The sequence below is a fragment of the Narcine bancroftii genome, chromosome 2 (assembly GCF_036971445.1).
Source record: "Narcine bancroftii isolate sNarBan1 chromosome 2, sNarBan1.hap1, whole genome shotgun sequence".
NCBI classification, from domain to species: domain Eukaryota; kingdom Metazoa; phylum Chordata; class Chondrichthyes; order Torpediniformes; family Narcinidae; genus Narcine; species Narcine bancroftii.
Window position 1 is genome coordinate 191,846,115 of NC_091470.1, and position 13,829 is coordinate 191,859,943.

Here is a 13,829-nt window from a genome sequence, read left to right on the forward strand (position 1 = left end):
TGAGCCCAGCAGATGGGAACGTTTCCCAATGCACCCAGGTCCAGCTGCTTCTGTGGAGACTCTCTGCAGTCTCTGCACCAACTGTCTCTGGTCCCCGACACCCCCCCCCCCCCCCCCACCCCCATCGCTGATCCCCGACAACCCCCCCCGGCCGATCCCCGACACCCCCCCTGGCCGATCCCCCGACACCCCCTGGCTGATCCCCGACACCCCCCCTGGCTGATCCCCGACACCCCCCCCGGCGATCCCCGACACCCCTCCGGCCGATCCCCGACACCCCTCCCGGCCGATCCCCGACACCCCCCCGGCCGATCCCCCGACACCCCCCGCCGGCCGATCCCCGACACCCCCCCCGGCCGATCCCCGACAACCCCACCCGGCCGATCCCCGACACCCCCCCACCGGCCGATCCCGACACCCCCCCCCCCCGGCCGATCCCGACACCCCCCCCCCCGGCCGATCCCCGACCACCGACCCCCCCCCCCCCAGGCGATCCCCGACACCCTCCCACCCGGCCGATCCCCGACACCCCCTCCCGGCCGATCCCCGACACCCCCCCGGCTGATCCCCGACACCCCCCCCGCCGATCCCCGACACCCCCCCCCGGCCGATCCCCGACACCCCCCCCCCGGCCGATCCCCGACACCCCCCCCGGCCGATCCCGATCCCCGACACCCCCCCCCCGGCCGATCCCCGACACCCCCCCCGGGCCGATCCCCGACACCCCCCCCCTCGCCGATCCCCGACACCCTCCCTCGCCGGTCACCAGCACTGCCTGGGAGCTGTGGTCTCACCTCACCTGTAAGTGTAGGAGATTGCACATGGATTGTCCTCCAGCAGAATTTTAGCAACCCCGCTGAAAGGGTATTTGACAGAGGGAGCAGCGCAGACAGGGAGAGGGGTCTCGGGCAGGAGAGAGGGCAGCATGGTGAGGGTGGGGAGAGGGCAGGGTTGGTGGCTCTCTGAGAATGCCACAATTGCAATTTATCACAAAGTTGCAAAAATGCCAATTTGTAAATAAATCATCAGTACAATCCTTTCCTTCAGTGTGTATCCTGTGGACAAATGTCTCCTTTGTAAAACTGATTCCTTGTAAACCCTCTCGATCACAGTGGGGGGAAAAATTTCAACTTTTTTCAAATTATGATTGTCATGTGGCATCTGAAAAAACATCTGGATATTTGGAGTTGCGATTGATTGGCTTTTGATAATTGGAAATTAATTGGAAGTCTACTACCTGTTTTTCCTGATTCCTGACCTAGGGCAGGCCTAAAATGTTGGTTATCACTCCTCTGGACGCGGCAGGGCAGCTGTTTCTCCAGCCATTTTGTGTACTGCACTCCATTCCTGGGATCATTCTGGTGAACCTCCTCTGAACCCTCTCTAAATGCCAACGCATCCCTCCATGGGTATGGAGCCCAAAACAGTCCTCAGCTCTTGTTTCACGCTCACTCTTTCCCTTTGCCAGGCGCCTGATGGTGTACCTCAAGCTCCAGTGTGACCTGCCTCCAAAGAGGTGAGTGAAACACTTCTGATGTGTGCACTGCACTGAGCCTGGCTTTGTTCTGTCGCCCTCTCTGCTCCTTCACCTCTTTCCTCCATTACTTCTCTCCTCCATTTACATCAGCACGTGTTGCCTGAGTCCCACCATTCACTGCTTTCAGTCACTGGCGACAGACTCGCTGGTGTTGGGCCATCGTCATCATGCCCCCTGAAGGTTCAATGCAGAGTTCAGTGACCTGTGCGGTGAATCCTCTCTTTGCTGGCACTGATGGCCTTTTTTTTTTCCCCTTGTAGCCATGCGTTGAACATCACTGTGCATTCTCCCAGTACCCAAAGGAACCACAAGGTGAGAGAAGGTGGCGCGACTCGGTACCCTCTCCTCAATCAAGGTACGTTCTCTTCTCGGGGAGCAGGGAGGTAAATGCAACTGACAGTCTTGCCGCAGGGAAGGAGTCCCAGCAGCTGTGCAGTCATTGGGGAACAGAACATGGATCCTGCAGTGTGCAGTGGTCCAGTCCAGGGTTTCATCCTGTCACTAGGGCTGGGCTTGTGCTCAGCACTGGAACAAGACTGGGTCTGTTCTAGAGCAAGGTTGGACCCATTACTCTGCCAAGAACGAGGCCTGCACTTTGCTCAAGGACAAGACTGGATCACGTGCGGTGTTCTGTCTAGAACAGAGTTGAGCCCATGCCACCCTCTTTGACTCTAGAACAAGGACTGGGTGATATGTTGTATTCCAGAGGAAGTTGGACACGTACCGTGCCCTGCTCTCCAACAAGGTTGGATCCAGTAAGATATTCTATTGTAGAGCAGGGTTGGACCCCGCACTATGCTAGGGGAATAATGGCAAGACTTTCATGCATGGATGTGCAGAGGGATCTGGTGTGTTGCTCCTTGAAAGTAGGTACACAAGTGGAATGGCTGGTAGTGAAGGCTATGGAATGTTTGGCTTTATTGGGTGAAGTAAAGAGGTTACCTTACAGTGGTATAAAACGGGTCACACTTGGAATATGTGTAGAAATGCAGGCTTTGGAATGAGGAGGGTTTACCAGGATGGTGCCTGGATGAGGCGGGAGTTATGGGGAGAGGTTGGACAAACCTGGATCTGTTTTCTCTGGAGCGTTAGAGGCTGAGGGGAGACCTGACATGGGGGTTTATAAAATTATTAGCGGCGTTGATCAGGTGAACAATCCGAGTCTTATTTTCCATGGCAAAAATGTCACCCAATGGAGGACAGGGATAGGATTGGTGGGTGCCTGGAATAGGTGCATGATCAGGGGAGTGGGGAAGCAGATGGACATGAATGGACATGAAGTGAAATGAGGGTCATGGCTCATGAGCGGGTCATCAAGTTTAGTTTAATTTGGGAACTGTGTTCAGCACCGGACATCAACTTCTTCCTCCGCTCTACTACTGTTTGTTTTTCTGACTCAGATCCTGTGACAGGGGTCAGGTCTCGGGGGGGGGGGGGGGGGGGGGGCGGGTGCGCGGGGTGTGAGAGAGAGAATCTGTGATGTTGACTCAGATCCTGTGACATGGGGTCAGGTCTTGGGGTGGGGCGAGGGGGGGGGAAGAGAGAGAATCTGATGTTGTCCAGTCTGGGGGCAGGGTTTGCACCGTGTGGCCTGCTCCAATCTGCCGCTTGTGCCAAATGTGAACAGTGACTGACTGGGGTCTCTGTTTCCAGTCTCTCGCAGGAGCTGAGCAGCCCTGATCAATCAGCTGAGCTGGTGGCCAACACCAGGTCTGTATGCTGGCACATTCCCAGATTTCCAGGAGGGTCACAGTTCACTGCGCTGTTCAAGGTGGAGCAAGGCAGTCTGGGTGGGCAAGGCAGGGTGTGCTGTGCTGTTGGTAATGGGGTGGGTTTCATTTATGGGCCCAATTGGAGATCACACTTGAGCTGGGGAGGGTGTTGACTTTCCTGGAGAACTGCAGTACACAAACGTGCTGGAAAAACTCAGCAGCTCACGCAGCGTCTACAGGGAACAGAGTAACCAAAGTTTTGGGCCTGAGCCCTTCGTCAAGGTGTGATCAAAAAGCAGACAGGTGCCTGAATAAAAAGGATGGAGCAGGGGAAGGAGCACAGACCACCAGGCAAGTAATTGATCCTCCACTCTCAGCTTCTCTTCCCTGTCTCCACCTATTCACCTGTGCTCCTCCCTATTCAGGCATTTGCCTGATTGTTTTGGCAGATGTGAAGGGCTCTGGTTATTTCTGTGGATGCTGCGTGACCTTGTGCATCTCCTGTTAGCTGGCACGGTGCTCTGGTCTCAGTGCTGGGGGATTCATGGCCAAGAGTAACTGTCCCTTTTCCCCTCCCCATGTAGCTGGAGGTCCTGGCCTGAGTGCCTCATCCCTCCTGGAGTTGGGTCCTGTCTGCATGCAGTTCGAGCTGCCCATGATCACCTGCTCGGGACTGCAGGTCCGATTCCTGCGCATCTCTGCCTTGCAGCCTCCACTGCCTCACCGCTGGGTCCGCTACGTCACGCACAGCGACTCTATGTCTTCCGCATGTGAATAGCCGGGGGGGGGGGGGGCGGTGTCGATGTGGCTCATTTTTCAGAAGGTGCGGAGGGTACAAAAACTGATCGCTGTCAGAGGAGGAAGGAGACCACTTTGTCAGATCTGAGCCAGCACCTAACTGGGGCAGGTGGCCCTGTGAGAATCCTGCCCACCATGTTGTGCTGACCTATATAAACCTACACCCTCTACCTCATCACCCTCTATTTTCCTTCCAAGTACCTGTCTTAAAAGTCTTAAATGTCCCTAATGTTGCAACCTTCACCACCACCCCTGCATTCCAGGCACCTACAACTCTGTAAAAAAAAACTTCCCTCCTTTCACTCTGCACACATGTCCTCTGGTGTTTGCTAGTCCTGCCCCGGGAAACAGGCACTGGCTGTCCACCCTATTTATGCATCTCATATCTTGTCTCCTCTCATGCTTTTGCTCCAAAGAGAAATGTCCCAGCTCTGCTAACCTTGACTCACAAGACTATTTTCCATACCATGCAACATCCTGGTAAAATCTCTGCACCCTCTCCACAGCTTCAACATCCTTCCTGTAATGAGGTGATCAGAAACTGAACACTATTCTCTTAGTGTGGTCCTCACTAGAGATTTGTAGAGTTGCAATATGAACTTGGGACAACTGAAGCGGAGAACCAATGTAACACACCTGCAGTTGACAGCTTCACGTCAGCTAAGGGCAGTGTTAAAAGAGGTCGCTTCATGGGCGAAAAACAAGTTCGAAGTCTAAGAGGAACATGAGGACGACTGAGCTCATTGTGAAGCACAAGAGGCCAGAGGTGGAGATGAGACCATGCAATCGTACAGTGAGAGGAGTTGCAGAAATAATGTAGGGCAAGATCACACAAGGGTTTTGAAAGGAGCAACATCCAGGGGACAGTCAGTAGATGCAGTGTAGTGTTTGATCAGCACAGGTTTGATGGGGTTGGAGGTAAGATGGGCGAGGATTGGAACAAGGTATAGAGGATTTGAGTCACTAAACAAAGAGATCAAGCACCCCTGGGTGTTAAGGTGGGTGTCAGATTGAACACCGAATTTCTAATTCTCTGATTCAGTAAGTTTCCCAGAAGATGGATAGAACCAAGAGTTCAGGGTCTGTGGCAGGCCTTTCTCTCCCAATATTCAGTTGAACATTATTACCACAAAGTCACAGGGTAGTGCTGATGTTCAAAGGAACATGGGTGTACAAACCACTGTACGGCACTAAGAGGGCAGGAGACCATGGTACAACAGGAGGGAGAGCACATCTGGAGTACTGGTTACAATGAAACCCAATTCCTCACCTCCTCTAAGGATTATATTCCTTTCTCTCAATTCCTCTGTCCCCGACATGTCTGATTTCCAGAATGAGGCCTTCCCACCTGAGATGTCCTTCAGAAAAATGATGGCTTCCCCTCTGGTCATCAACTCAACCTTCATCTGCCTGTTTCCCAAAAATCTGCCCTGACTGCTTCTCCTCTCCCCCCAACCCCTCCCCACAAGGACAGGGTTCCCCATGTCCTTATTTACCCACACCAAACCTCTGTTCACATTTCCATAGATAAAGGACTATTTGTTTTGCATAGTTCCTGCTCCCAGGAAGGGAGCTGGAATTCACCACATGCCTCACCAGTCATAGGTCACAATCCAAGCTATGGATCATGGTTGGGGGGGGATGGAAATCCTGCACTTAGTAACAAATCAACAAGTGGGGTAACTTTAAATTGCCTTTATTAATAAAATGAACAAAACTCTCTTTACAGCAGAAATATACAAAACTGAAATCAACTGTACAAAACAATCCAAACAGGGCTTGAGAAGTTTTCATATGGCTCTCCTCATTAATTAAAGTCCCAAGTCAACAAATGCCACAAGACCAGTGGCCCAAAACATGAATGGCCCCCCTGAAGCAGAGACTCATCTCTTAACACAAATCCCAAATTAATCCGTAGCATCTTCGTTCTTGAAAGTGAAAGACTCAAGTTCCCAGCAGCCTCAGAAATCCTGCAAAATCCAGAATCGGGTTCATTGTGAACATGCACCACAAGACTTGTTTTCCAGCAGTTAGTGCTAAAGAGTCCGCAGGTTCATTGTCCATTTGGCGCAACACCCAGACTGCACGGGGGCCATGAATCCCACGTCTGGTGGCAGTGAAGATTCCAAGGGGATATGGGAAGGGCAGGAATGGAGCATTGGAAAGGGTTTTCAGCCTAATAGAGGTTTCCTCCTCCGCTGAGTGCCCAAAGCAAGGGATGCCAGGGAAAAGTGCCCACACCAACAAACATCTTTAATGCAGAAGCACTCAAAAAACCTTAAAGCCGTATCCAAGTGGTGTAAAAACAATGCTGGAGAAACTCACGTCAAACAGTGCATTTTATGTAGCAAAGGTAAAAGAAGCAATCAATGTTTCAGGCTTGAGCCCTTCATCGAGGTGTGAGCAGAATGTCGGCAGTTACCTTTTGTTAAATTTGGACATACAGCATAATAACGCCATTCCAGCCCACAAGCCTGTGCCGTCGGTTGTATTGTATTGTCTATGTTGATCGTTTAATGGGTTTGGGGGGAAAAAGGGAGAAAATGCCACTGTGTATATTTAAGAGGTAAATGTTTGTATGTATTTTGATTGATATGGTTCACAATGTGAAAAATAAAATTAAAAAAAAAGCCTATGCCACTCAATTTACACCCAGTTAGCCGACACCCTGGGGAAACCGATGCAGACACGGATTACAAAGTCCTTTTCTGTGAAGGCATTGCATCAACTATGTCACACACCTGAACAAAATGGTGGGGGTGGGGGGGAAGAGAGCACAGTTCCACAGGCAGGAGGTAATGGGTGGATTGGGGAGGGGGATGGGCTCTGAATGGAGAGGGAAATGGGTGGAGGAAAGGAGACAAATGGGGGTGGGAAGAAGAGAGGTTGAACAGGGAGTGGGCTAGCAGAAACCAGAGAAGTTGAGGTTAATGCCGACCAGAGACTGAAAATTAGCTTGTTCCTCCAATTTACACGTGGCCTCGGTTTGGCAGTGCAAGCTCTGGAATGTGATGTACCCACCACAAAATTATAAAATAGAGCCTGCCAACATTTTGTCCACACGTTGGACAAGCCTGAAATGTTGGTTATGTTTCTTTGTAATGTAAAGAACGGTGTATGACCAGAGTTTCTCCAGCTTTGTGTTTTTACTCCAATCACAGTGCCTGCGGACTTTCCTGTTTTACCACATATAAAAATGATACAGGAGCTACAAAAGTGAGATGACCAAAAAACCCGATGGAAGTGTGAAGCAGTTCCCGAGATCCTTCACAGTGTGGTGGTAAACGCGAAGCACTCTGACAGGATCGTAGCTTTGCAGATGAAGACACGTGTTTTTTTTTAAAAATGTTAAGTGAACAAGGCATGTTAGGAGAAAGGCACATGAAAAGAATTGGAATGAAGGAGTGAGTAAGGTGCAGCATAACTAACCCCAGTCGCTTACCTCAGTGTCAAGGATGCTCGAGTCAAAGAGATCCTGCAGCAGTCCAGCTCTTCCCTGTCTCTGGAGCTGTCCCTGCAGAGTTACAGAGGTCAAGCAGGCCCAGCCCAGACAACCACAAGCACACAGTACAGATGAGCCTTCACACAACCATCGTTCGCTGTGACACTGCAGTATTCATGGGAGTCGAGCCAGCATGAGGTGTCAGGGCACAGCGCACGGTCAGGGGAACTAAAGGAGCAAGCATGAGTAGGAAGGTTGCAGGATTCAGCATGTTGGGCAGGTTTGAGACAGAAAGGGAACACAGAATCCTACAAGAGAATCTTAGCAGAAAGACCAGCCAAAGTTAACGTGAGCTCTTTATGATCTGGAGGAGTTGTATGGAGGAATACATAATTTTTTTAAAATTGCTATAGAAGTATTTTGTGCCTACTTTTACAGAAAACTGCTGGAAACGAGAGCTACAGTTCGAGAGTGAACATTTCAATTGCATGGAGTTGAAACCAGAGAACGGAGTGAAGGAGTTGTGAGAAAGGTGTCGATGATGTAAAAAAGTCTTAACAGAAAGGGACAGGTTAACAAGTACAGTGGGAGTCACATAATAGGGTCGTGTTTCAGACCAGGATAGAGCTGTGCTGATAATGGAAAGATGCAAGATCAGGGCTGTCAAAGGGCATGACTAACCTCATAGTGGGGCTTTCTGAGTGCCCAAAGCAGAATTTATTCAGTGCAGAGGAGGGAACCACACAGGACCCTGTTTTGCAGACTGGGATATGAGAGGGTGCTGAGGGCAAGAACGACTCCTGAAGGACCTCGGGTGCTGAGGCTTCCTGATCACGTCGAAGGTTTGGACCTGGAGCTCAGGTTGCGGATGGATTGAACAGGAGTCTGCAGCTGCTGGAGGCGGATCCAGAGATACTTAGTGTCTCTGATGGGACTTCCTTTTGGTTTCCTCTCGTACTGTAAGGAGGGCTGGGTGACAGTATTGGCGACTCTATCTGCCTTACAGCAGGTTACAATTTTAATGTATTATTTGATAATAAACAGAATCTTGAGGTTGCTGTGAGATCGGTGGGTTTTTAACAGCTCTATGGACAGTTTGTCACCAGAGGGAGAGAGGTATCACTGTTCAGTATATGAAACGAATTCTACATGAGTTGTAGTGTTCTGAGATTATGAAAAAGAATAGAACAAGTTACTATGGAATTTTAAAACTTTTAAAAAAATCAATGCCACCCAATTAACCTGCCAACCCTGTACATTTTTGAAGGCTGGCAGGAAACGTGAGCACTCATGGCAATGAAATGGCAGGTGGAAGAAAATGCGAGGCCACAGAGATTTTTGGTTCTTTATGTTTATTTAATTTACATCATCGTTTCCTTGTGGTATTAGGGTCTGGGAGGGAAGGGAGACCATGGTACAACAGGAGGGAGAGCACCTTCTTACGACAAGGCTAGGGAAGACCAGCGAGATGGTGGAAATCGACTCTGAATGTAATGGATCAGTGTTGAGAAGGTTGCATTTTTGTTTTGGATCTGTGCGAGTCTTGCAAAATCAAAAATAATCAAAAAAGGGAGAGTACATTTTAAATGGGAGAGAGATCAGTGGGTATTGGAGAGAGATGACGGTGTGACAAATGACACATGGAAAGTAAACACCTGCTGGTCTTTACTGCAGCAGGATTTGGGATCTGAGCTTTCTCAATATTGTGCACAGGGCTGGGTGTCCTACCCAAAGATGGCAGTGCAGGAGTGGCTCAGCACGTGGATTGTTGTGGGAGTGCATGTCAAGGTGAAAATTCTGCTGGCTGCACCCCCACAAGCCCAACGACCATGGCTTTCAATCAGCCCCCCCCATCGACACCCCCTGCCCCATCACCGTGATCAGCTCCCCCCCCCCCATTGACACCGCCTGCCCCATCACCGTGATCAGCTCCCCCCCCCCCCCCACACTGACAGTCCACTGTGAGTCACTGACCATTGTGATCTCGCTGTTTGCATCCGAATGCTCGCTCGTGGCGTCAGACACAATGTCTCCTGCATCACCGCGTTCCCCTTCTTCCTCCATCAGACTCAGCCTGAGACAGAATACATACACCCATTCAGCAGGTGGGCATAACGGTACAACACCACACGGATCAACACACCCCTACCTGCCGCCACAAACCGTTATAACCGTCACAGCCCAGCCCACCCTCTGCCACATCACTGCCCATCCATCCATTACTGTAACAGCCCAGCAATACAGCCCACACATCACCATTCATTGCCCCTGCTCCAGACGCCAGAGTCTGTCTTTGTTCTTTGGTACATGATGGTGGGGCTCTTTACTTTCCATCCCCAAACTCTTTACACCACTGCAGAGACACATTGCTGCATGTGGGGTCAGTAAATTGTTAGGCCTGTACATCACTTGTCCTCTCTCAATGCCTCTGTCAACACAAGCTAGAACATGAAACATACCACAGTCCAGGCCCTTCAGCTCACTTCATCCACAACAATCTGACATTCCCCCACACCCAGAACCCTCCATTTTTCTGACATCCATTTGCCTATTTCTAGAGTCATTTAAATGCACCTATTGCATTCCAGACATCCAGTGCTCTGTAAAAACCTTTCCCCTGACATCCCCCTAAACTTTCTTCCCCTCACTTGAAACAGACATCCCCTGGAAGATGCTGTGTCACCTTGGGGAAAAGGTGCTGGCTCTCCACCCCATCCAAACCTGTCATATGGGTTCAGAACATAACTGAGCATATTCCTACAACTCTTCAGAGCTCCCAACCTGCATTTCCCAGCCCACATTCCCCGGTACTTTTCCTCAGCAGGAAGGTACCAATCGCAGCCTCTGGATTGCCTCTGTGACTTGTCTGCTCTGTTCTTCATCTCCTGGGAGAGTGAAGAGGACCAGTTCCCCAGGACAGCAGAGACCGAAAGCCTCATCACATTCAGTGCCTGAACAGTGTGCAGGAGTTGAAGCCCCTTTCATTTCAGCTGTATAGTATATCCTGGTCCACCAGCCAAGATGGGCTGAACAGCCTCTTCTGTGATTCTGTTTACAACTGAGGCACAGAATTCTCAATTCTTCTCTTTCCACTTTGGTAGCAGCTGTGGCCCTGTCACTGCTCTCCTTTTCCCACACCATTCCCAACCTTAGGTCTTTTTCTCCTCCAAACTCTTGCTCCCCTCCTCACCCATCCCTAATCTGCAAGGGTTGAATTCCCATACATTGCTCCTCTATGTCTCCCTTCAAGGCAACTGCGCTGATCCACCCTTCTCACTGCACACCACTAGCAGACAACTTCAGCAGCACCGATTGTTGATCACACCCTTGTTGGGAGTTGTGGATTGCGGCTGCCTGGGGTACTACTGAAAAAAACCACCTGCAAATTCCCTTGCAGGATAGCAGGGAACTGCAGCTCCAATCATCTACTGCTCCCTCCCTCTTCATCCCAGAATCTATCACCTCATAACTCTGGGGGACTTCAACCAACAGAACGAACCACTGGAAACACGGTCCACCAGTGATGAAGGTGGGGCTTGTGCACTAACTACAGCGACTCTGCCACTTACAAATGCTGCGTGTGAACTTTCTGTCGGGACTTGTGCTTCTGCATTCGACTCTTCTGAACCCGACTGTTCTGCTGCTTGTCCCGATTTTGAGAGTCAAGCCAAGACCTGCTGTACGTGGAAAAAATTGTGAAAAGAGAGGAAAACTAGATGCTTAGATGGGAGGCACACCAACAAAATATTTTTAACACTGCCTTTTTTGCCAGACCCACGTCAGATGGAATTTAATCCTGATATGTGTGACGGGACGCACTTGGCAGCCAGTTGCTCTAGGACGCACACGATGTAAGGCAAGGCCCAGGGAGTACTGAGGTACAGGGACCTTGTGTGCAAATCTATGGATCCTTGAATGCGCAGCACAGCTTGACAAAGCGCACGAGATGCTTGCGTTTATTCACTGGTGAAAAGCAGCAAGAACAGAGGGGTGTGATACAACTTTACATCTAGAGTACTGTATGCAGTTCCAGATCCCACACTTGCTAAAATTTAGACACAGCACGGTAACAGACCCAGGAGCCCAGGCCACCCAAGGTGACCAATTAAACCTACTAACCCCGTACATCTTCAGAATGTGGGAGGAAACCCATGTGGACAAGGGTTGAATGTACAAACTTAGAGACAGTGGTGGATGCTGTAAGAACGCCGCACTAACTATACAGCCTTTACTGATGTGTGATTGCATAACTCCAGGATGGGATGTAGTGTTTCAGTTATGAGCCCATTTCCTTCAGTGAGGAAGAGGCCAAGGAGGACCGAACAGGTGTTCAAAATTATACGGGTCACAGATCAGAATCTTTCTCCCTGACCACAATCACAGTCTCCTATCGATCTGCTCGCAATCTCGAGGTTGGAATAGTCTCAGCCAGAGCAGCAGGTAGCGCTGTGATCTGATCGCCACCTCCGGAATGGGGAGACTTGACCTCGATTTACTGTCACTTCTAGAAGGCAGTGAGGCATTTGGATAAATGGTACAGAGCTCTGCCTGAGAAGTGGCTGAATACAGTTGTGATGTACTAAGGCATTGAATGTTTGAAATGGAATGGTCTTATAAATTAAGCCTTGGTCAATGTGCTCAAAGGTAAGCAGTGAACACAAACCCGCCATTGACACTGGCAAAAAGGTGAGGGAGCCGCTTGCGGCAGAATACAAAAACGGTATCTCAGTGCTGGGAAATCCAACCCTTTCGTCAGCTGTGCAAACACGGGCCAGATGCCAAACTCACCTGTGTGTGAACTCTGACTCCGAGCCCTTCTCAGAATCCTGGTCATCAGAACCCTGCAGACTGCCAGAGTCCCACTGAGCTGGACGTAGCAGTGTGGACGTGAGTATTGGGGTTGTCAATTTGCTGCTCATCTGTAGGCTGTCTCCACCTTGCAGCCATACCCCATCGGAGCTCATGTCAGATGCTTGGGGGGGGAGGGGGGGGGGAAGAATACAAGCAGCTTAAAATATATACCCCTTTCAATGTACACCCAAAATGTCTTTTTTAAATTAAATTTAGACACAGTTAAGGCCCTTACGATCCACGAGTCTGTGCTCCCCAAATACACCATGTATAATTCCCGTACGCTTTTGAAGTGTTTGATTCTGTAAATTGGTCCTCGTATCCCCGGTTCCATTCGACTCCATTTCCTTTCCCCAATCCCGGACTAACGATTCTACTGTTAAATATCAGGCTTGGGAAGCAGGAAAATCCAGGGCAAACCCCCCTCCCCCCCAACCTTGGTCATTAAGGGCCAGTGCCCTCTCTGAACACTGCATCACCTCATCTCTCACGGAGGAGTGACTCAACTCAAAAAGCAGAAAAACAGCAAAGACCACAAAACACTGGAAGAAATCGGCTCAGGCAGCACGAGTTAGACCTTTCATCAGAACAAATACAAGTTAAAGATCTTTTGCATTTTCCTGTTGCAGTAAACAACACTTACTGACCCACCAATATCAACCATCAATTTCCATGAACCCTGGACTCTCTTTCCCCTTCCCCCATCAGAAAGCTGCCTGCTCCCCCATCACTTCAGCTCCTACCCTCCCACCCTATCTGTTGGCCTACTCTCTTCCCCTCCCCCCCCTCTTCTTGTTCCCTGATTTTTGACACTCCTGATGAAGGGCTCAGGGTCAAATCATCAAATGCCTTTTATTCCTTGTTGATGCTGCTTGACCTGCTGAGTTTCTCCAACACATCTGTGAACTGTATTAGACTCTAGCATCTTCAGAATTTCTTGTTTGTTCATAAAATTTATCTGGATTTTTACCCTGTCACAGATATTGTTTGTTTTCTCCGTCTTTTGTCTATCTTTGTAACTCAAAATATATTCGCCTTCTGCCAGGACGTAGATAGGCTGCTGAGGAACAGGAGGCTGAGGGCGTGAATGGTCAGTTCAATGAGTGCTTGACATGGCTTGGTTTGTACTGGACCTTCCGAATCAACACTGCCATGGAATTTGAAATGAATTTAAAAGCAAAGTGTTAGAAACATCCAACATGTAGAAAGATGATAAAACTGAGGATTCAAGAGGGTTCTGAAGGCAAGGGCTCCAGAAGGGTCTCGGGTACTGAAGCCTTCCCTCATCGTGTTGAAGGTTTGGATCTGGAGCTCGTGTTGCCGATGGATCGAACCAGTCTGTGTGGCTGCAGGAGTGTTGGAGGCAGTTACTCTGGTGGGACCCTCTTTGGTTTCTCTTTCTCTGACTGTAAGGGATCCCGGGCAACACTAATGATGACCCGTCTGCCTTTTGGCAGAAGGCAATTTTGTGTGATATTACATGTTCTGT

The 13,829-nt window shown here is 49.9% G+C and overlaps 2 protein-coding genes across 5 annotated transcripts in view; one reads left to right on the top strand and one right to left on the bottom strand.

The window, feature by feature from the left end:
- The window catches only part of ap4m1 (adaptor related protein complex 4 subunit mu 1), a 21,264-nt gene extending 12,722 nt beyond the window's left edge, over positions 1 to 8,542 (top strand). The window contains 6 exon segments of the mRNA XM_069919758.1: positions 1,448 to 1,516; positions 1,798 to 1,819; positions 1,821 to 1,849; positions 3,191 to 3,321; positions 3,840 to 4,019; positions 7,928 to 8,542. Coding sequence (XP_069775859.1) covers positions 1,448 to 1,516; positions 1,798 to 1,819; positions 1,821 to 1,849; positions 3,191 to 3,321; positions 3,840 to 4,019; positions 7,928 to 7,929 — 433 coding nt within the window. The 3' untranslated portion in view covers positions 7,930 to 8,542.
- The window catches only part of LOC138754853 (cohesin subunit SA-2-like), a 65,113-nt gene continuing 57,011 nt past the window's right edge, over positions 5,728 to 13,829 (bottom strand). For 3 of the 4 annotated variants that reach the window (XM_069919756.1, XM_069919753.1, XM_069919754.1), the window contains 5 exons: positions 12,278 to 12,461; positions 11,059 to 11,166; positions 9,464 to 9,563; positions 7,490 to 7,561; positions 5,728 to 6,017 (listed from right to left, as the gene is read on the bottom strand). In XM_069919756.1, the coding sequence (XP_069775857.1) occupies positions 6,009 to 6,017; positions 7,490 to 7,561; positions 9,464 to 9,563; positions 11,059 to 11,166; positions 12,278 to 12,461 (473 nt within the window). In that variant the 3' untranslated portion in view covers positions 5,728 to 6,008. The remainder of the gene's footprint in view (positions 6,018 to 7,489; positions 7,562 to 9,463; positions 9,564 to 11,058; positions 11,167 to 12,277; positions 12,462 to 13,829) is intronic. The other variant, XM_069919755.1, reaches the window with a different exon arrangement.